This window comes from Solanum verrucosum, unplaced genomic scaffold (assembly GCF_900185275.1).
Source record: "Solanum verrucosum unplaced genomic scaffold, falcon-dt-bn FXZP01000108.1, whole genome shotgun sequence".
Lineage (NCBI taxonomy): Eukaryota > Viridiplantae > Streptophyta > Magnoliopsida > Solanales > Solanaceae > Solanum > Solanum verrucosum.
The window spans coordinates 2,556,352-2,580,176 of record NW_026020274.1 but is presented as its reverse complement, the minus strand read 5'-3'; the positions used below and the strand labels follow the sequence as shown (position 1 = coordinate 2,580,176).

At 30.5% G+C, this 23,825-nt stretch overlaps 2 protein-coding genes and 1 non-coding gene across 3 annotated transcripts in view; 2 read left to right on the top strand and 1 right to left on the bottom strand.

Moving 5' to 3' along the window:
• The first annotated feature begins 5,773 nt into the window (after positions 1–5,773).
• The window catches only part of LOC125833971 (fructose-1,6-bisphosphatase, cytosolic), a 312,269-nt gene continuing 294,217 nt past the window's right edge, over positions 5,774–23,825 (top strand). Inside the window, exon 1 of the mRNA XM_049513145.1 lies at positions 5,774–5,777. The gene's annotated coding sequence lies outside the window, so the exon portion shown is untranslated. The remainder of the gene's footprint in view (positions 5,778–23,825) is intronic.
• On the top strand, positions 7,656–8,698 carry LOC125833859 (probable sugar phosphate/phosphate translocator At2g25520). The gene has a single exon (XM_049513018.1). It carries the CDS (start codon positions 7,679–7,681, stop codon positions 8,696–8,698), a length of 1,020 nt encoding a protein of 339 aa, XP_049368975.1. The 5' UTR covers positions 7,656–7,678.
• On the bottom strand, positions 12,920–12,991 carry TRNAH-GUG (transfer RNA histidin (anticodon GUG)). Its single transcript has one exon. It is a non-coding gene; the product is annotated as a tRNA-His (tRNA).

Sequence of the window (23,825 nt, the reverse complement as noted above, 5' to 3'; positions counted from 1 at the left end):
TCTTCCGTTAATTAAGAGGAGAGAATATATGAAAATTTGAATATAATCAAGTTAACCAAGAGAAGAGAATATATGAAAATTTGAATATAATCGAATTTTAGTGTGAATATCATATAACAAACGGAAATTTTTAAAAGATATATATAAAAAAGTCCAACACTTCAAGATAAAATAAGAGGTTTTACTATTTTATTGACCATAGTGTTCTCTATTTTTTTAACCAATATTTTAAACTAATAGGGAATATTTTTAAATTTGAGAAAAATGATAGGAAATTGTATAAAATTGTTTAAAGTTATAAGATATATATATATATAAAAGAGCACTAGGTTCGCCTATGTGCGTCATCACAAACCATGATTCCCTTTTAATTTATTTATTTTCAAAATTAGCCTTTCCCTCCTTTCAGTAACCTTCATAACCGTCACCACCATCTTACAAATTAAGCCTCCACCAAATCTTCCATATGTATAAATATCAGTCTCCTTTGAACTTACTTAAGCAACTGATCGCCAGCTATGAATGCTGGGCCAAACTTAATCCTATGTAATCTTGCATTGTTGCATGCATTAGTCTACCGTTTCTCGATAATCTTACTTTACCTTTGGTGATTTGAGTTAATCATTTTTTTGTCTAAGGGTGGTACAATATAGATTGAAGGTCAATGACATTTATTAGAACTTTAAATTGATATTTGAAGTACACGTTGTTGGATTTTAAAAGGTATGAGTAAAATATGAAGAGTTGCGACTTTCATAAAAAGTTGTGACTTTTATGAAAAGTTGTTACTTTTATGAAGAGTTGCGACTTTTATGAAAAAATTGTGACTTTTATGAAAGGTTGTGACCTTTCCGAAGGATTGTAACTTTTCCAAAGAGTTGTGACCTTTCCGATAAGGCACAATAAGCATTTGTTCACACTACCCTTTGTTGTCTATAAATAGAGGAATTTTCTCTCATTTTAAAATAACGAAAAATTCTGAACTACTACTTTTTCTTCTACACAATTAAATATTCGTGTACTTTGCTCCTGTTGATTAGTGGCTCACTAACACCATTATTATTCTATCATTACACTGTTGAATAGAATCGGTCTATCATGAGGGGATCTATTCCTTTAAACCTCGGGTACTAGAGGGGAATAAGTGCATTCAGTGGGCTCGATTTTTTCCTTTATATTTCATCCTATTGTTACAGATCTTGGTTTATTTTTTACAATCACTAATTTATGCTTATGTTATTACTTGTTGTTTTTGAGTACATGCTTTAAACTTTGTTGATTATGTTTTGCAAAGATATTATTATAACTATTTGTTAGTACAAATAAAATAACACACGGTAATTGAGTATTCACACAAGTTTTCTCTACTAGAATTGTTTAAAGTACAATAAAAAAAATCTCTTAAAGATCTATACTACCATCTCTTGAAGACAAAATTCAATTATGGTATGCCATTATAAGTAATTAAAGACCAAACATTATCGTATCTTGATGTGAGAAGTGAACCAACAAAAGAAGATAAAAATTAATAAACTTTTGACATGGCTTCAAGGATGTTGTGATGGATGACCTATAGAGGAATATGACTAGATTGGAGCCTCTTTTAATTCCAAGACATAGATAACTATACAATAAATTAATCGTTCATATTCAATATGAAGTATGGATAGATTCTCAAGTTTACTGCAAGTTGTAAATATCTTTCTTGAAGTAATAGATGTGTATCTCGACACTATGATTGAAATGGAAGTGTAGTTTCAAATTGAACTCCATCACTCTAGTATGCTGATTTTTAAAAAATACCCAAACAAACTGAATAGTTTTGTGTAATATTTTTCCCTTTCAAGTATATATGATAAGTCGAAATGTTGTCCAATATGATACATTCCTCCTTTAATTTTCCATTTTAATAATTTTTAATGATACATTTAAGTTAGGAACTTTAAAATGATATATGTAAAGTAAAATGTAGGGCTGAACTTTCTACAACGTTAAAATTAAAATATTTTTCTACTTTTTTCAGCCTTTTGAAATTTATTTTTCCTTTCACCAATGATTATTTGTTTATTAGAAATTTAATATCTCAGGTTGATGTTCATTTGAATCCCCAAAAATATCAAATAGTAATGCTTCCTGGAAGCAAAAGGATAAATTATAAAATTATTAATGTTTGTTACTACGTAATCTTGTATGTAAGATAATATAGTCTTTTAATTTTAATAATCGATAGGCTTTAAGTATTATTTTAGAAATTCCGTGATATTGAATCCCGCGTGAGGTGCGGATAAATTTTACTAGTATATATATAACTTTAGATTTGAAAATGGACTTACTGTCGACTTCGAAGAATATCATGACGTGACATGTTGGCAACTTAGGTAATATAATTGCATGGAATATTCTAGAGTTGTAGAGTATTCTAGAAAAAAACTTATTTATAAATATGTAGGGACTTGTTTGATAATTATTATTTACGTAATAGCCCCTAAGTTAGTAGTACAAATAAATGAGCATTCGTTTGTAAATTCATCAAGCAAAACCCTTCAATCTTCCAAGCAATATAAAAGTCTTCTTAAAAATTCTCTTGTGTCTTTCTTCATTCTCTTAGCGATCCAGTATTAAAAGACCTCCTTATGTCATGTAGTGTCTAAGTGGCATGATAATTTTGTGTCATGACAATTAACTTAGAAAAGAAAATATGATGATGTAGGAAAATCGATAGAAGAAATAACTGATAGAAAGACGTTACTATTGTCTTCTTCGGCGGCTGAACAAAACAATAGCGAATCGTATGATTCGTAGGGTGTTGGGCAGGGTTCGATACTCTGTTCTTCTATAATAATTTTTTGTATCCGAGTATGAATTTTATATCCGAAAAATGTACGTACAAATTTATATCCGAGAAATCTACTATGTTACTCTTTAATAAATATTGTATCAGAGTAAGAATTTTGTATCTAACAAATGTATTGTTTTTCTATAATGAATTTTGTATTCAAGTACATTATATAGCTTATTGTTGTCAAATAGTTAAATTAAAATTTTAAAAATAAATTACAACATATAGGAGAGACCACAGGGTAAACACATTTTGGAAATGAGTCAAGTGGTCAAATGCATAAAACGTGAGGTGAGTGTTTTATGAATTTGAGATGTTAGTCTCACAAGATTTTTTATGCTTTTATAATCACTTGAAAGATATTTAGGAGTTTGCTCATTTTGAAATTTCTCTTTTTTTTCTAGATGAAATTACTATATATACATATATTTTAGAATATTGATTAGCGATAAACTTCTACAAGTATAGGTGCAGAAATTTATGAAAGGGATAAAATTATTCTTATTTTATTCTCATAATAATTATTGCCAATTTAGAAATATGATGAATAAATATAATTAGTAATAAAATGATAAGGAATATTAAGTTATAAAATATGTTTAACAAATATTATTGGTTTGCTTTGAAAAAAAATAGAATCAAATGAGAGAAAATCAAACGATTGGAATGATGGAACAAATTAAAATATAATGGGATATGACTAAATTATTTGGCTAACTCTAGAACACTTGATTAATTAATTGGTTAATATAATCACCACCAAATAATTGGGGAGTAATAATGCTAAAGAAGCTTCCTTCTTGTCGGAACAATTTGTTGTTTTCTATTGAAGTGATTCAATGTGTGTTTATTACTCTTTAACAAAAAAATTATAATGGTTTTGACATTAATAATGCCACCAACAAATGATTAGACAAGAAGTAATATAGATGCAATGAATTTAACTAAGTATATATTCAAATGAAATCTTGACGTGGCTCATAAAATTGTTGTCATTTAATTTAGAGATCATATATTTCAATTGTGAAAATTATCTTTTGCATTAATTAATATCATGTAAAACTGTATATAATAATTTGATTTTTTTTTCCAGACGTTACACATAACAAATATTTAATTTATCAGGTTGTCTTTATTTTAATTTTTTTATGGTGGAACTAAATCATTCATTAATACCACTTGTAAATATAATGATGATATTACATTTGGTCTATGGATTAATTATAAATAGTTCTTCAAGGATAACAAGTTATATCGTCGGCCATGGATATGAATATTTTGTGCAGTGCAGATAAAGACAGGTATTGCTATTCAAAAAGGATGTTTATATTTGTAATTGATTTAAGATATTATTGAATAATAAATTAAACTTTGTATTATTATTTAAATATATACTAAAAATAATAGCTGGTCAGGAATTCAATCAATTAATATGTGTTCTAAAATTATCACTACTTACCATGCAAGAAATTGATTGGATCTTTGTTTTTGGATAGGTTTAAAAAATAAGTATAGTTGAATTACAAGCAAGATTAATTATATGAAAAAATTACATAAATAAATATCTTATTTTATTATAATATCTAAGATTTTTTACCAGTTAAAAAAATTATAAAAATCCCTTTTCGTATACATTCCTATCCCCTCTCGGATACATTCCTATCCCCTTTCGGATACATCCCTCTAATGTATCATTTTCAATTTGTGAGCTATGTACTCACATGTTTTCTGATGTATCCGAGATCCTATAAATTTCAGAGATTTTTGTAATTTGGAAAAGAATAAGGATATAATTTAGTTAGCTCTTAACACTATAAAATTTATATATGTGTGTATGCGTGCCCACGTGACAGAGACACATATAATTATTGAATGATGTCAATCGACATCTCTTTATTAAAAAATTACATTGTATAATTAGATAAAAATATCTTTTTAATACACAATACATATTATCACTTCTTGATTTCTACGTAATTTTATTTCTTTTATATTTTGACAACTCTTAATTGAAATTCTGACTCGCCATCATTGTGTGTGTCTTGCTATAGAAGTCGGCATGTCGGCATATTACAAGTTTATGAAAAAAATTACAGTTTGAGTCAACAGAAATATTATAACTATGTGTATAATAGCCCAACAAGATTGGTAACTTTGAATCAAGACATGATTGGTAAATTTGAGCTTTGCCAAAAGTTTTTTATGCTTTTCTTTCTAAATTTAATTATTATTGAAGTGATTCATTTGGATTCGTATTTTCAAAAGATTATAAATCTCTAATTAAAAATAAAGAGTGTCATTATTTCAAGCTAGTGATAACATTCATGTTACTAGATACGAATTCGTCTTTTTAAATAAATTTGATTTTCAAGTTATTCCATTGCACAAATTGATAATTGACCAATTAATTAAGCAATAAGGAATATCAAATCTACTCAATTATGAGTTAGTGGACCTCTATTGTTCGAGTTGTTTCCTATATTACTCTACTAGTAATTAATATCTTTCTTTTATGAGAGAAAATGACTAAAAATTCTCCTAAATTATTTAAAATAAGTTAATTTTATTCTCCGTTAATTTTTTAGCTCAAAAATGTTATCTCCATTGGTCAATTAGCTAAGAAACGCCCTTTGATTAGTCAAATATTTCAAAATACTCTTCTTACTAACGATCTCTTTTGTTAAACAACTTTTGCTTACATGAAAGTCCATGTTCCCTCGATAGCTATATTATATTATACATACTACTATGCTTTTTCTACTAATATATATATATATATATATATTCCTAGCTTGTGGGTTCATAATATTGGTGCAATCATGCATGACGATAATTAAGTCAGTTTTTGTGATTTAAATGAACAATTTGTTCTTTAATTTATGTGCCAAAATAATTTCTTATTACCAAAAAGGATTCAAAATCAACCTCCAAAAATCGACAAAAAAATTTGACCTTAAGCGGTCGATTTTAGCATATTTTTTTTTTTAAAAAAATATTTTATTATGAAATTGACCTTTGGAGGTTGATTATTTAGCACCAAAAATCAGAAAAGTGCAAACCAACCAAGCTCGGTCCATGATCTCTGGGGTTGTTTACATTTTTTTTTTTTAAAAAAATCGACCTTCGCCGACCTGACCTTAAACCTTAAGACGCCAAGACCCAACCTTCAACCCCAACTCGAGCCCTGAGACTCCAGGACTTGAGCCTATACCAAGCTGTAATTTGGTCGAGCCTCGAGACGATTGAGTCGGAGAGGGGTTGGTCATGTGTCGATTAACGATCGAGGGTTTGGCAATGTGTCGATTAAGGATCAGGTTTTGAGTTGGGGTCAGGGCTTCAATGGTTGGATCACAGGTTAGGGTTGGGTTTAGGGTTGATGTTGGGTCTAGGGCAGGGAAGATCTTAGATTAGGCATTAGGTCTTGAGTTAGGGTTTAGGTCGGGGCGTGTCTCGGATTGGGAGGTTTTGGGTCGACTCCTTAGTTGGTTAGGCGCAGGGTTGGTCACATTATTAATTAGGTGGTAGATTGAGGGCAGGGGTGGACCCACGTTGTATCCAGGGGGTTCACCCGAACCTCCTCGGCAAAAAATTACACGGTATATATAAGGTAAATTTTCTACATTTCTGTAGATATATATATTTTGAACCCCCTCAATAACAAAGAGAAATTGATGGCATAGTGGCAAGTACCCTTGAAACTAAATTGTATGTCATCGGATCGAATCCCAGTGAAAGCGTTTTCTTTTTTTCTTTTTTAGTTTCAGTTTTTTTTAGTATTTTTTTTTAAAATTTTCAGTTCTGTTTTTCAAAAATATTTTACTTTAAAAAATGTGCTAAAAATTTGGTTTTAAACCCAAAAGAATTCAAGGTTTCCATTTCTAAAGACTTGTTTACACGTTTATACTTTTATTTTTCGAACCCCCTGAACGAAAATCCTGGGTCTACCACTGATTGAGGGGCTAGGTGTTGGGGGTGTTTAGGTGAATTAGGTGATGAAGAATAGGGTCGTGAGGTTGAAAGAGAGTTTAGGAAAATGTTTTATGTATTTTCATGAAAGATGCTATGGAGGTTGGAACTCTAAAACATTGATGGTATGGCAATATAAAATATAAATGTAAATATTGCAGGTAACTATTTAATAATCACAGATTGATATAAATACTATTCTAGTTGTCTTAATTTATATAACACTCTATTCTTTTTAGTTAGTTCAAAAAAGAATTAAGGATACATTTGCTTATTTGACAAAGATTTAATGACACTATCAATATTTTATCCATGTTAGGTCTCACTTATTTGAAAAAGTTCACAAAGGTGTATTGTTTTTAAGGATAGTTCTGAAATATTGTAAAATCTTTTCATATTTCTCAAACTCCATGTCGAATCATTCTACATGACATAAATTGAAACGGAAGAAGTAATTAACTAGCTATATAAGGTCAACTTACAGATGATTTAATAACATTTTACATTACCAATGTATTAAATTAAAATCATGTAATTAAGCATGTTCAATGGTAATGAATTACATCACTTTGATTATATGATCATGAATTAACTACCCAATCTGTTGAAACTTGTAAAGTATATTACCCTCGTCATTGCATTTTTTTTTTCAATTTATTAAAATATGATGTATTTTTATATTTGAAAATAATTTAATATTTAATTTTATATTTATTTTTAATGACATTATATTTTATAGAAACACAAATAGTATATATATATATATCATTTTCAAGCCTATAAGCTATAAGTTGAGGTTTCCACCTAAGAATAACTTTCCCATTCTCCCCCACCATCGCCGCCCCCTTTCACCACCACCGCTACCACCAAAAAATGGGGAAAGGTGCTGCCTTGTCAAACGAAGTAGTGAAGAAGATCATTCTTTCTTATACATATGTAGCACTCTGGATCTTCCTCTCCTTCACTGTCATTGTTTACAGCAAATACATTCTTGACCGCAAGCTCTATGGATGGCCCTTTCCCATCTCTCTAACAATGATCCACATGACCTTTTGTTCATCTTTAGCTTTCCTCCTTGTTCGTGTTTTCAAAGTTGTTGAGCCTGTTTCCTTATCTTGGAATGTTTATCTCACTTGCATACTTCCCATTGGTGCTGTTTACTCTGTTTCTCTTTGGCTTTCAAATTCTGCTTACATTTATCTTTCTGTTTCCTTTATACAAATGCTCAAAGCCCTTATGCCTGTTGCTGTTTATACCATCGGGATCTTGTTTAAAAAGGACACTTTTAACAACTCCACCATGGGTAATATGCTGGCAATTTCAGTGGGTGTTGCTATTGCTGCTTATGGTGAAGCAAAGTATGATTCTTGGGGTGTTTTTCTTCAGTTGCTTGCTGTTTTGTTTGAGGCTACTAGACTTGCTATGAAACGGATCTTGTTGACTTCAAAGGGTATTATTTTGAATCCAATTACTTCTCTCTACTATGTTGCTCCTAGCTGCTTGGTTTTCTTGTCAATTCCTTGGATTTTTCTGGAGCTTCCAATTTTGAGACAGAGCTCGAGTTTTCAATTTGATTTTGCTATTTTTGGGACTTATTCGTTGTGTGCCTTCGCCTTGAACTTGGCTGTGTTCTTGTTGGTGGGAAAGACTTCAGTTTTGACTATGAATGTTGCTGGGGTTGTCAAAGATTGGCTTCTTATTGCATTTTCTTGGTCAGTGATTAAGGACACTGTGACTCCAGTGAATCTGATTGGGTATGGATTAGCTTTCTTGGGAGTTGCATACTATAATCATAAGAAGTTACAGGCGAAGAAATCTCAGCAAGCTGATGAGGAAGCACGGAGATTGTTGCTTGAGAGAGACTCTAATGGATCATCTGATTCACAGGCCTAGGATATCCACATTTCTTTGTTTACACTGCAGATTCAATTTATGTATCTTATTACTAGTAGATTTAAGATCTGAGATACCCTTCCTTATAGCTGTTTTGAGTTTCTGCTACTATTTTTACTTGTTCAATCCTTGATATTTCTACTATAATTTATTTTTATTTTTAAAAAAAAGCCTATAAGTTACACAATTTTTTTTGGGCTAACCCATCAGTGGTCCCCTAAACTTGGCACCAACTTTCACTTGGACACTTTAACTAGACTTTGTTCATTTTAAGCACCTCATGTGAAACCTCATTGTGTCATTTTGACACTTTTTATATTTTCAAAATCGCATTTTAAGTGCGTACATGCAGACGCCTCTTATGTGAAAAAATAAACGAATTGGTATGTGACACGTGAAAATTTTATTTTATTTTTAAAAATCTCAATTTACTTTCTTTTTTTCTTTCTTCCAGATCCCAAACTCCATGCCCCCACCTCTTTTCTTCTTCTTCTTGCGCCTCCTTCCCCTTCATCTGTTCTTCTCCATAAAAAAGGCAAGAACATAGGTTAGTTTACAAAGTAAAATACGTTTTGGAGAATGAGGGAAATCATATCAAATCGAAAAGTTTTTATATGACATTTAAAAGAAGATGATTTCTTGTGCTACTACGATTGGGATTTACAATGAAGGATATGTAAAATAATTTATTTTTTTTCATTGGAGGTTGTTTTTTTATTTCTTTTTTATTCCTTGAAATCAATTTAATTTTCAATGGAGATGGTAAGAATGTAAATCAGTTTTTCCATTTGAAAGAAGTTAATTTCTTTTTTTGTTCCCTTGAAATCGATTTTGTTTTTGAATATGAATCAAGATGCAAATTCAATTTTCAAAGAAGATGGAAGAATCAAAGAGTGTAACCTAGTAAAATATTGTAGAATTTTTAAAAAAAATTGCGTGGTGATGGAGGATGGTAGAAGGTGGGGAAGATGGAAGGGAGAAAGCAAGGAAGAAGAAGGAGAAGAAAATATTTACAAAAAAAAGTGTCACGACCCAAATTGAGTCATGAGTGGCACCCACACTTAACCTCCTAAGTGGGCGGACCAAGGAATCTAAACCCCAACATATACCAATAATTCAACTACGAATAACAACAATAACGCGGAAGCTCCAAAACTTATTAAAGTAACCAATCAAATAAACTTCTAAAGTCTATTACATATTATCCCCAAAATCTGAAAGTCATCACATCAAAGACATCTAATCTCTCAATACTAAGTCTAAGAGTATCAAAGACACAGAAATAAATGAAATAAAGTAATTTGTGTCCGAAAACTATGGACATCAAGTCATGACCGAGGGAATCCAACACAAGCTCGAATGCATAGCTCACCCTTAAACCTGATATGCTGAGATTGGCTAGAGCTGAGGGCTAGTCAAATTTGCTGGTACACTCGTTGCACTCCATAAAAGGAAAACAAAGAAAAATACAAGTAGGGATCAATACGGGGCAACATGTACTGAGTAGGTATCATCGGCCAACCCAAAATAGAAACTAATATACAATGAATAATAGTATAAAGTCAGCTATAGTACTTAGTAGGTGATAAGAAACCACAACATGAACAAGTGACAGTTGAAGCAAATACGTAATCAATCACAATATCAAGCGCACACACGAGGACTCATGCCTCCACATCACACTCGTTTGGGAAATGCATTCATTGAGATTAAGTACATTAAGTTAATTCAATATATTTTTCCTTTAATGTTATCGTGTCGGAACGTGACACTCCGATCCAAAAATATCGTGTCGGAACGTGACACTCCGATCCAAAAATACCGTGTCGGAACGTGACACTCCGATCCAATTATACCGTGTCGGAACGTGACACTCCGATTCAAAAATACCGTGTCGGAACATGACACTCCGATCCAAAAATACCGTGTCGGAACGTGACACTCCGATCCGATAATATTATTAATTTATCATTTATTATCACTACTTTTCAATTCATTAATAATATTACATCAAGCCTTCTTTATTCAAGGCATCACTTCGATAGAGAGGTTTTCAGATTATAAATCTCACGGTCTCAGGATTTTAGACCAATCACAAACCACACAACCAAGCCACACAATCACACAGTCAAGTACATAGAGAACTTCACGATATCATTCAATGCATATCAATCGCTATTAAGAGTTTATCTATCAAATAGAATAAACCATAACCTACCTCCACCGAAGAACTGAAGTCAAGCAAGTTACTTCTCCAACACGTTTCCTTTCCTCAATGCCTCCGAACCTTTCCAATCTATCAAATATATATATGCATAATTTGTAAGTTAGCGATTCTATAAACACTCATATTATTCTAGTCTAACCTAGACCCAAAAACTCACCTAATTTCTATAATCAATTTCCTAAAGTTCAAACCTATGGGTAAGTCTTAATTTCTCCAATTAGCATATCTTTAATGGAATTTAAATAATATAATGTACCTAATATTTAATTACCTATCTCAATTCATTAAAACTTAAATCACAACATGATAATTTTAAGAAGATAAGGACCAAACCCACATATTACAATTGACCGTAGCATTACTGTATAAGGATGATGGCTGCAAGTTTAATGTAACCTCCCACATATATGGATTCTATATTTTTCCAAGTATCCTATTGCCATTAACCAATCATATCTCATCATGGTTTAATTATTACCTTCCTTGCCTTTTTATCCAAAATCTCAACCAATGAGTGAATCAAATGCATGCATATATTATCGCTACACCTTCCGCTTCGTGATTTCTTTAATCCACTAACAACTATCCGTGCAATTAAATAATTACCACCCCCACTTACATTCAAAAACCCAATTTGCCGGTCCATAAAACCAATTCCTATAACACCATATGCACATATATAAATTTAGCACAGTAATTTCCTTACCCTTTAACAATTCCCATCATTATCTTGAAGTTGATCACTTGGAATTTTTCCAATGACTGCAGGTTCCACGTAGATTAAACAAACAAGGTTTCCACCAAAGTTTTCAACCCAAAGGCGTCAATAATCAATACCCACAAATTTCCCTTACAGTCTAACGACAATTCATCTCCACATTACTATTGATGTAAATTTTAACACCAGAAATAGAACAATTCGTAGAACCAAACCTGAGAAGCTCGGCTGCTGCTCTGCGTAGCTTTCACACGAATAAACCCTCTTCTCAATTTGTTTTTACAGATTATTCATCACCCTAGTTATTATATGACCAATTATAAAAGTGGTAAAAGTGGTCCACTATTAATTTTAATATATCTCCTTTCACCACCAACTAAAATAATTATTAAAACTACCCCACTAAATTCATAATTGTAGTTACGAATAGTCCAAAGTACGCATTTAAAATCTATCGGAAAGTATTTTATGAAATAAAAAGCTCTAGTACTCAAAACGACCAAACGGGTCGTTACAAAAAGTCTCTGACGCGCTCAAAATTCGTGTAGCATACGTACTGTGCTTAGTCAGCAAAAAGTATCAAAATGACACAGCGAGACCCTACATGAGGTGTCTAAAATAAACATCACCCACTTGAGGTACCTAAGTGAAACTTCGTGCCAAGTTTAGGGGGCCACCGATGGATTAGGCCATTTTTTTCTATATCATTTGGTTTACAATCAGATTATCTTGGGAATATAATCCGGAATTAATATATCACCATCTATATATGAGATAGATTATTCCATGATTGTAGTAAAGGCCTATAGGCTATAGTATACCACTGCTGAATATAGTGCAACAGATAGAGGAGATTTCGGATAAAAACTAAATGTTAGAAATTCTTACGTCTTACAAATACGTAAAGATTTAATAGTTATAACTTTATTTAATTTCAAAATCATCAATATCAAAATAATAATTAAATGACAATTATTTAGGAAAAATAGTAAATGACAATTTTTGTCTATATAAAACATTTTAGTAAAGAACCAAAAATTCAATCAACGTTTCTAACTTGTAAGGATCAACATGTTTTTAATATGATATATATAATAACTTATTTTGATGCTTACACTTGTATTTTAATTAACTTGAAGACAATTTTAATTGGGATGGGATTACTTAAATGTTCTACTTGATCTAAATTAGTTAGAAATTAATTATTCTTATTAAAATATAATACATGATTTTAATTAGTGAAAAAAATATTTGGATAAAAAAGATTAATTATTTATGTGGCTGCTGGGATTCGAGCCCAGGTCTCCACGGCCACAACGTGGAATTCTTACCACTAAACTACAGCCACAAGATGTTTCCATTTGTCAACAATATAATATATATTTCATGTCGAAATATATTGTTGTTGAATACTTGCAAAACTAGCTAATATTTTAGTCAATCTTTATAAATTTTATGCAATTTAAACATAGATCAATATATGTTTCCTTGAAGATTCAATGCCACAACTCCTCAAATGACAATGAAAATACGATCACAATGAATGTGTTTTAGTTTGAAGTATTCATTAGCCTAATATGATATCGGGATGGATCTAGAAAGACGATGTTGAACTTATTGGTATTAGGTATGAGTTTATGTCTAATCGTAGTACAAATAAAGATAAGGTATAAATATTTTTATAACCTTGGTATCAAAGCAAGCTTGCGTGCATCACGATTAGTTCCACGGGATACTTATCACCTACCATCAGCAACATGTACCAAGCAACTCTATCAACCAAGATTGAGACAAAAGAAATCACCTAGCTTGTATTTTTTGTCTCTATTAGAGATCGAACCTAAAAATCCAAAGTTCTAAATCTAATTTTTTTAATTAAAAGTAGAATCGTGAACTCAATATGTAACTTGAAAATTCAACACCAAAAATTCAAAGAAAAAATTGATACGAAATTTTGAAATTTTCGAAAGTTAAATTTGGTTGGAGCCTTGTACGAGTCCGAAGTTTAACAACTCAAATATATTAAATTCGTGTAAAATGCATTTAAATTTGGATCCTTTTTAGTTAGAGGTTTTGAAAGTTGATAAAAAATGTACATAGTATGAAATTTTAGTAAATCGTTAAATGTAGCAAAGATACTAATAATCTTACCATAGTTGAATGCAATTTTCACCTATAAATAATGTTATTTAAAGGGTGTGAAAACATGCATGCAATATTAATTAGTACTAAAGTCTGCAGCAATTAAACAATGGATAATTTTCATCATAGTTTCTTTATTTGATATTTCTAAACCTATTTTGAAATATGCTTTTATTGAGCCAACGATTTATTAAACACAATCACTCTACCCCTCAATAATAATTAATAGAGATAAAACTTACGTATATTCTATCAAAATAGGGCGAAAGGGTGATTAGTGATAAAAATATAGTAGCATTGAGAGAAAGAGAAAGGAGGAATAAAAAATTGAGGATGATTAATGGCTCAATTAATCGCTAATTACTGAGAATCTTCATTCGATAAATAACAAATCATGTCATGTCTACATGTACTCAAATCTTCTTCAGTTACTTGGGTAATTTTGGGCTTGTTGCTGCTTCTCTTGGAAATATTAGGGAGTTCAATTTTTTTACTAGCCGCAAATATGAAGTATTTTGAGCGTATAATATATCAAAAGAATTAAAATATTGAGAGGAGTTCATACCGAAATTTTAGGATTATTTATAAGAAATTTGAAGTGGACGATATCATGAAAATCATCATTGAAGACCTTTGAAGTTCAAATTTTAAAATTCTAACCTTCCTCAAATGTGAATCGTTATATGAATAATATATCAAGAATAGCAAAACATCAAGAGGAATTCATATATCAAATTTGGTACTATTTAATTAGCTGAGATTTGAATTGGTTGGAATTGAAAAATAAAACTAACCACTGAGGAAGCTAAATGTACTATTGCGATTTATCAATATCGTATAATGATATATATATATATAATTATACACTAGTTATATAACATTGATACCGTTTTACTAGAAAAGAATGTTGGCCCACAGTACATTTATGTAAGAAGCTCTAACAAACCTCAAAATCAGGGAGAATGATCAAACTTGCCCCTGAATTTTGATAAGATTCAAATATACCCTTTATTTTTTTTAAATAATCTTTTATTATGGAACACGTGACATATTTGACTCCAACTATTAACAAGGACAAATTTGTTCCATTTTGCATAAATAGTTCAAGAGCAAATTTAATCCTTTGCCATTAACTTAACTATATTTTCAACAAGGATCATCAAGTACAAACCTGATTCTTTTTTTTAATGGGTGAAATATGTGAATTTTGATAAGATTCAAATATACCCTTCATTTTTTTTAAATAATCTTTTATTACGGAACATGTGACATATTTGACTCCAACTATTAACAAGGACAAATTTGTTCCATTTTGCATAAGTAGTTCAAGTGCAAATTAAATCATTTGCCATTAACTTAACTATATTTTCAACAAGGATCATCAAGTACAAACCTGATTCTTTTTTTTTAATGGGTGAAATATGTGAATTTTGATAAGATTCAAATATATCCTTCATTTTTTTTAAATAATCTTTTACTACGGAACACGTGACATATTTGACTCCAACTATTAACAAGACAAATTTGTTCCATTTTGCATATATAGTTCAAGAGCAAATTTAACCCTTTGCCATTAACTTAACTATATTTTCAACAAGGATCATCAAGTACAAACCTGATTCTTTTTTTTTAATGGGTGAAATATGTGATTTTTTTTATAATGGGTGAGATTTGAGTATCCTAGAACCTCTATTTACTACGATATAATGTTAAAGTGTGTCATCATCGTATCTAAAAATTAAAGTTTAGATAGTCAACCAATTAGCTTGTAAATTTTGCCATAAAAATATCTTAAAACATTTGAAAGATAACATATTTATTATTTAATTATATTCTCAACAATTGTTTCTTACTTTTGGGGATAGCAAGCTAAGCGAGATAGGATGATTGTGGGGCAAATACAATTAAACTCGTAAGAACTTCAACCCACTCCGCTCAGTATATGGTATTTTGATATTTTTACGAGCAACTTTCACATATAGCAAACACAAAATTCATATTTGTATGTTATAGCAAACTTTGCATAATTGCGCTCCATAGCAAACATAAATATGTATATTTCGCTATACATATACAAAAGAAAGCAGTTGTATAATCTGTTTTGGTATACATATACAAAAAGATCAATTGTATAAAGTGAGAGAAACGAGTGAGCAAGCGAGATCTGGGAGAGTGGCGAGTGAGATCTGGGAGAGTGACGAGTGAGATCTGGGAGAGGGGAGAGAGGAGAACGAAAATATATGTATATATACAATTTTCACGCATTTTATACATTTGCGTTTTTGTATAAAGTGAGAGAGCGAGATATGGGAGAGTGGCGAGCGAGATCTAGGAGAGGGGAGAGAGAGGAACGAAAATATATGTATATATACAATTTTCTCTCGCTTTATACAAACACAAACGCATTTTATACAATTTGCGGTTTTTGTATAAAGTGAGAGAGACGAGTGAGAGAGCGAGATTTGGGAGAGTGGCGAGCGAGATCTGGAAGCGGGGAGAGAGGGGAACGAAAATATATGTATATATACAATTTTCTCTCGCTTTATACAAACACAAACGCACTTTATACACTTGTGTTTGTATAAAAAACGAGAGAGGCGAGGGAGAGAACGAGAGTGGCGAGCGAGATTCACCAGGAGAGAGGTTAAATAGCAATAGTTTGCTATGGGGTACAATTAAATCAAACTATATTTATAGCATTTAATTTGAATTAATAGTTTGCTATTATATACAATTTTCCCTATTTTTAACCCACTCCACCCCATTCGGCATATAACCGTATAAACCAGCATAAATATGGATAGGTTTTGCTTGCGTTAAAAAGAACTTAGCAGATCTGGGTTTGCATTTTTTGGCCCATCTTATTCTAGCTTAAATAAATTTTTATTTTTTTTGTGACCATCCTTTCTTTTGAAAAGTACTTACAACAGAGAAAAGGGTTAATGATAAAGAGGAGTATTTTATAAATTAGGGTAGAAATTGGAATTCGGAGCCAAAAGGGCAAAAAAAAAAAAAATTGAGCAAAAATTTCAAAAGGGCGACAAAAAATAAAGTTCAAACCTGAAGGGCAGCATTTGGACGGAAGCAGGGGCGGCTCTATGCTTTGTAAAATAAGGCTTATGCCTTATGCCCCTAAATTTTAGGGGGCCCAAATTTTTATCAAGAATAAATTATGTGTTAAAATTTTTATAGAAAAAATGGATTATTTATGATTAAAAGTATAATATTTTAAAAATATATTGTTTTACCCACTTTAACATCTTTTGTACTTTGTTAAAAATAAAAATTAATAATGAAAACTAAAAAGTGTTGAACAAAGTGAACTACAAATTCTTTTTTATTTGTTTTTAAATTTTAGTTTGAAGCATTACAACAAGCATATTAAAATGGGGTATACCAAGTCATCAACTTCATGAGATTCTATGGTTCTAACTCTTATCTTTATTCAATATTTGTCAACTTATTACTTGTAGAAATAAAATTTGAATAAATGTGTATACGAAGTTTGTTTATATTTTAGGCCTCGAATTGAAATTTCGCTTTAGGCCCCCAACTACGTTGAGCCGCCCCTGGACGGAAGGTGGATGCCGTGAAATTGTTGTTGTGAGGTGAATGACAATTTTAAAAAAAAAACATACATAGATATCAATCACTCAAGCAATTAACTACTGCTATATACTATGAGATTTTGAACATCCACAACTAAAGGATCCGTCCCGCACCCACGCATATCCCAACATGTCTCGCCCTGCATATATATGTACGTTAAACTTTATAGTCCCATTGTCATCTCTATTTATTTATTTTCGATTACTATTTATGTTCATATACATTTTATACAAAATATCGAAACGATCTTTTCGAGTTGACAAAAAAAACATGACATTGCATATGCATTTTTGGTACAAAAAAGGCCTAGCATTGCATGCCTAGTGGATCACATATTGTTGCTTCCAAGTTCCATATGTGCCTATGATGCAGCTTGCACTGGATTGACTTGTCAAAACTCAACAGTTTTATGCATTATTTTTGTTTTTATGTTTTCGATGACATTCTTCATATTGTCTTGAAATTAAATGTAACATAGTCAGACCAGTATATAATAACATCTCATGATTATAAGTTATAACAACCAAATATTTGTAGAAACTTATTTTTTATGTTATATTTTACTCCCTCTGTCTCAATTTATGTGGTATTTTTCATTTTTCGAGAGTCGAATAATTTAAGTTTGATCGGGAATTTGTGCATGGAATCTTCAAATATTTTGAAATAAAATTTATATATTTATAAACTATGTAAAAAGTACTATAAATCACAATAATTGACAATTCAAAATATATGCAAAATTTATGGTAAAAAATAAATTTGTTTGAATCTCAAAATCCGAAAAGTGTCACATAAATTGGGACGAAGAAAATGTCTTTTTATAATAATATTTTGATCGATTTATAACAATAATAACAATGTTTATAACAGTTCACTAGCATTTTGTAAAAAATGTCCCTCGATCTACATAACAACTATCTTCTTGGAAATATGATAAATAATCATCTTTATAGAAATAGAATCTTCAAGATTAATATCAATAATAGGCCGAGGTCAATCAATTATTTTGATATTTTAATACTTTATTTACGACAAAAAATATATATTGTATGAATATATATTTTTCTCAGTAAATTTCTTCCATCAATCTTAAAAGAATTTAATTTTCAAGTAGATTTAAAATGTGGGTCTTGGCCCTTGGGAAATTATGATTAGGGAACTTACATAAATCTCACTAGTTTAGGAGCTAATTACTCAGATATACTCTAGTTTGCAATATTATGTATCTTACCAGATTTTGGTGTGTCCAGATACATGTATTTTGAGATATATGGGGTCAAAATTAGGTCTAATTTGTTCTAGATAGTAGATACATTGTATCCAAGTGGATTTGCATGTATCTGGGAATATAATAAATCTTGCTCGCCTCTCTCCCGTCTCACTCGTCACTCTCTTATATATGTGGTATTCCAGATACATACAGATACATGTATATATCTAGTTTGTATCTAGTGTGATTCACATGTATTTGAGATACATAACGAATCTCACTCGCCTCTCTCCCTATTTTACTATATTTGATAGAAAAAATATATGTATCTAAGTATATCTTCCTCAATATGTGGTAATGAAACTCTTAATTAGTGGTAAGATATGTAATATTTTGAAAACATAGGTAATAACAATATATATGATAGTGAAGTATGTCTAATTACGTAGTTTTTTTCCTTATTAAATCGCATCACTTTCTTTAGTTTTTAGTTAGTGAAGTATATGCATGTTTATGAGATTTAAAATTTAGATAATTTTGTTACTTTTTTATTAACGTTGCATTTTTTTTTTGTCCAAAATAGTTAAATATTATTCAAATGTCAAAATAATATTATAGACATATTATTAACAGTCAATCATTATTGCAGTCTAAATATTTCGAAAGCAACGATAACATTATTAAAAAGTTTGACTGCAAATAATGCATTGTGTGAGTTTAATAATTGAACATATTTTTTTTTTAAAAAGGACCTAACCGGGGGTCGTAAAATGTTTGAGTTTGAAGTGACATATATTCTTTACAATATATTTTTTTATCATCTAAACTATATATTTTTTTTTAATCAAAAACTAAAAGGAAGAAAGAGGCGAAATTACTTTAATTTTTGACGTATTGTATTACTGCATAGGGCATAAAATTGAGAATAATAAATGTCGTTTCCATGTCTTTTAACATTCAAAGTTTTTGGAAAATATATTTAATTAAATAAAAATCAAGTCTTTTTATCAATCCCTTTTAGGTTGCATCTTTCTTCTTTTTATTTTCTCTGTCAAGTCATATTTCATGATAAAGATGAAAGGGATGTATCTAATCAGTAGATACTTTATTTTGCTTTATGTTTCATTTGTCGTCGTTATGAAGGGTGAAAAAGTAGTGATTCATAATGTTATATTTAACGTTACGTTATTGCATGGAAATCAAATTGATAATAATGGTGCTTTATGTATTTGGAAATTTAATTCAGTATGAAAACTTCCAAATTTAGTATGCAATCAATTATGAGTGCACTAGTAACTTAGGGTGGTTTGGAAGCTAGTTAGATTTATGCGAATATTAATAATGTAGGGATTAGTTATGAGTGAACCTATGTATTATTTTATGTAGGTATCAATTATACAAAAATTAGTTATTCCATCTTCTATCTTACATGAAATAATGTGTGTGTATATATATATATAGAGAGAGAGAGATATTTCCTCTTAACTTATATTAGTTATGTGAGTTTTTAAATTGTCAACCAAACATCGTATTAATTTAATACATGAATAGCTTATTTTCTTTCTATCTACCAAACGTCATATAAGTTGTACAGAAATTGATACATGAAAAACTTACTTCTTATATATCCATCTAGCAAACGACCCCTTTAAGATATCGTAACCAATGGATCATTAAGAAAAAAAATCTTAGATATGAATATTTCAATGCAATGGCGGAGCCAGGATTTTTAATAAAGGGGTTCAAAATCTGAGAAGTAAACACACGAACTAGTGGAAGGGGGTTTGACATCTATTATACATACCTAAAAAATAATTTTAACAAGGGCAAAAAACTTAAGTATACAACTTTTAACATTGTATAAATAATAATATTTTCTGCCGAAAGGGTTCGGATGAACCCCTAAGTATATGCTGCCTCCACTCCTGTTACAGTGGTATCGAATTAATTCCTTACGTACTTCCATACGAATGTTAAAAAGATAAATGTTTATTACTCCTCCACTTTTACTTAAACTCGATCCCCTAATTCTTCTCCTTCTTCCCAATCAATCATAGTTAGTGTGTGTCCAATTTGAGAAAAAAAAATTGTGTCTGTGTGAGAATATTTTATCATGTGTTTGTTTTATGTTGGAGTGTGTGTGTGTGATCTTGGAGGGTGTGTGTGTGTTTGTGTGTCGTGTGTGTGTGTGTGTTTGTGTGTCATGTATGTGGTTTTCTGGACTCGTAACACTTTTCATTTCTAGAATTTAAGTAGTTTAGGTTTCCCTTAAGCCAAGTCATACTAGCTTAATTAGCATTTATATAGAATTCACCAATTTAATACTATTTTTTTCTCTTAGCTAGGTTCAACATGTCACTATAACATACAATAAATATATTATATATGTAGTCAACTTTCTTGGTCACTAGATCCAATTGCACCAACAGGAGTAGAAAGTACATGAGACAATATGTATTATATGGTCAAAAGATAGGACTTTAATTTTACATATTGGTAAAGGAGTAGAGAATCCATTATCCCCACCATTAAATCTTGTCTCCACATATATTATATATATTTTATTTTTAAGAAAAATCAAAGTTTGACCACCAATGAGATTAGATAAATCACTTTAAGGGCATCATGAGAGTATAGTGATTTACCATCATGTGTTCTTTGGGAAATAGACAAAAACTTGATAGAAACCATTTTTCCTTTAATAAGTCCTACATGATATTTGAGTAAAACCACAACTAGTTATTTTCAGTTATGTAATTGAGAAATAGCTAATTATCATGAAGTTCGAAATTTAACTAATGAAACACTGTGATACTGTCACGGAGTTTCACTTAAAAAATTTAAAAGGGAAAAAGGATAAATATACCCTCGACCTATTGTAAATGATATGCAGATACCACCTGTCATACTTTTGGGACATTGGTATCCCTGACGTTCAAAAACTAGAGCATATATACCATTTATACTAACGGACATACACGTGTCATAATCTTATCCACCGACCTAACATTTATTAAATATCGGATCGACGGATAAGATTGTGCCACGTGTCCCTATTTGGTCTTCTGTTAGAGTGAAGGGCATATATTCTCTAGTTTTTGGACGGCAGGGGCAACAATGTCCCAAAAGTATAACGGAGGGTATCTGCATAGCATTTACGATAGTTCAGGTTATATTTGTCCTTTTTACCAATTTCAAATGAGTTCGGAGTCAAAAGGGCAAAAAAAATTGTCAATAATTCCAAAAGGGCACATCATATTTTTTCAAAACTAAAAGGGCAAAATCACTACTGCCAAAACGATTTCCCTCTGACACATATAAACGTCGTTTACTCCGTTAAAATTAAAAATCGTTGCTCAGGCAGCGATTTTCTCCAAAAAGTTTTTTCTTTTTTTTCGCTAATATCGCTGCTATGGCAGCGTTTTCACAGAATTTTATTTTATTTTTTTTCATGAAAATCGCTGCTTTGGCAGCTTTTTTATTAATTTTTTTTTTGAAATCGTTGCCATGGCAGCGTTTTACTTAAAAAATAATAATTTAAAAGGCAATATTTTACTTTTAAAAAATAAAAAAATTAGAGTTTTACTTTTTTTTTTAAACGTTTTTTCCTGATTTTTTTCTTATTATTTTTTTTTTTTGGAAAATCGCATTTTATTAAAAAAAAAATGGCTGACTAGGCAGTGAAATCCCCCCTCCAGATAAAAAAAATAAATTTCAGGCTGCCAAGGCAGCGAATTTTTAATTTTTTTTAAAAGTAAAATGCTGCCAGGGCAGCGATTTCAATTTTTTTTTTTTTTTATAAAAAAACTGCCAAAGCAGCGATTTTCAAAAAAATTCTCTGAAAATGCTGCCATAGCAGCGATATGAGGGGAAAAAAAGAAATTATTTTGGAGAAAATTGCTGCTCGGGCAGCGATTTCTAATTTTAACGAAGTAAACGGCGTTCATATCTGTTAGAGGGAAATCGCTTTGGCTGTAGCGATTTTGCCTTTTTGGTTTTTTAAAAAAATGATTTGCCCTTTTGGAAGTTTTGACAATTTTTTTTTTACCCTTTTGAGTCTGGACTCAATTTAAAATTCTATCGAAAATAGGCTAGCCCATAGGACAAGATCAATCTACAAATGAAATCCATGTCTATCTTCCATACATTAAAGATCATTTTGCAAGATTGACAGGGTATATATTAGATGGAGACTGACTAGACAAGAACCATGAATGTTTTTGTTGGAGAAGTCTTGATATAATTCTTGCTAGCTTTGCAATATTTGGGAGGGTCAAATGGGTACTCATGAAAGGTTTGAAAATGGAAGAATGGAAACCATAATCAGCATTCTCCTTTTTAATTTTATTTTTTTAAAATGTTTTATAGGAAGATATTTTCAATAATTTTACTCAACTTTTCTTGTTTAAATTGGTGTCAAACAACAAAATGTATGTATATATAAGATTATGAATCACAATTAATTGTTACTCAACTCATATATCTCCCACAATCACCATCATCACCGTTAATCATCACAATTAATTGTTACTATCACTCAACGTCATTTACAATTATCATTATTATCACATCAATAACCAATAATCACTACTATCAACCTGCCATATTATAGATTCACTATGGCCATCATCAACCACAATTATTAGCTGTCATCATTAACAACAATCATTGTTAATCACTATTGTCAGTCATCATCAACCATCATTATTAACCGTGATATTGTCAGTCACCATCACCACTAGCGGTGGGCATGGTTCAACATTAAAACTTTGATTAGATAATTGCTATTTTTAAAAGTACTATACCATTTCATATCGATTTTGATTAGAGAATAAATATTCTTATTTTTTTATCTTTAAATATTCACATGTGTATTTAAATTCAGATGTTATATATATATACATTATTATTATTATAAAAAACGAAACCTCCATTCTGGTCTAATTGATTAGATATTTGAAAGAACACAATTCAACCCATCTAATGTAATTGACTTTGTAATCTAATCTTGTTATAATATATATATATATATATATATATATTATTTTTATAAAAAACGAAACCTCCATTCTGGTCTAATTGATTAGATATTTGAAAGAACACAATTCAACCCATCTAATGTAATTGACTTTGTAATCTTGTTATATAATATATAATATATATATAGTAATCAAGATTGTATTATCCAAAACCAAAAGTGCATGCCTTGGCCCTTGGTAGT

Bases quoted from the DNA above. Each gene is read 5' to 3' on its own strand.
- LOC125833859 (XM_049513018.1), top strand. From the start codon at position 7,679: ATGGGGAAAGGTGCTGCCTTGTCAAACGAAGTAGTGAAGAAGATCATT.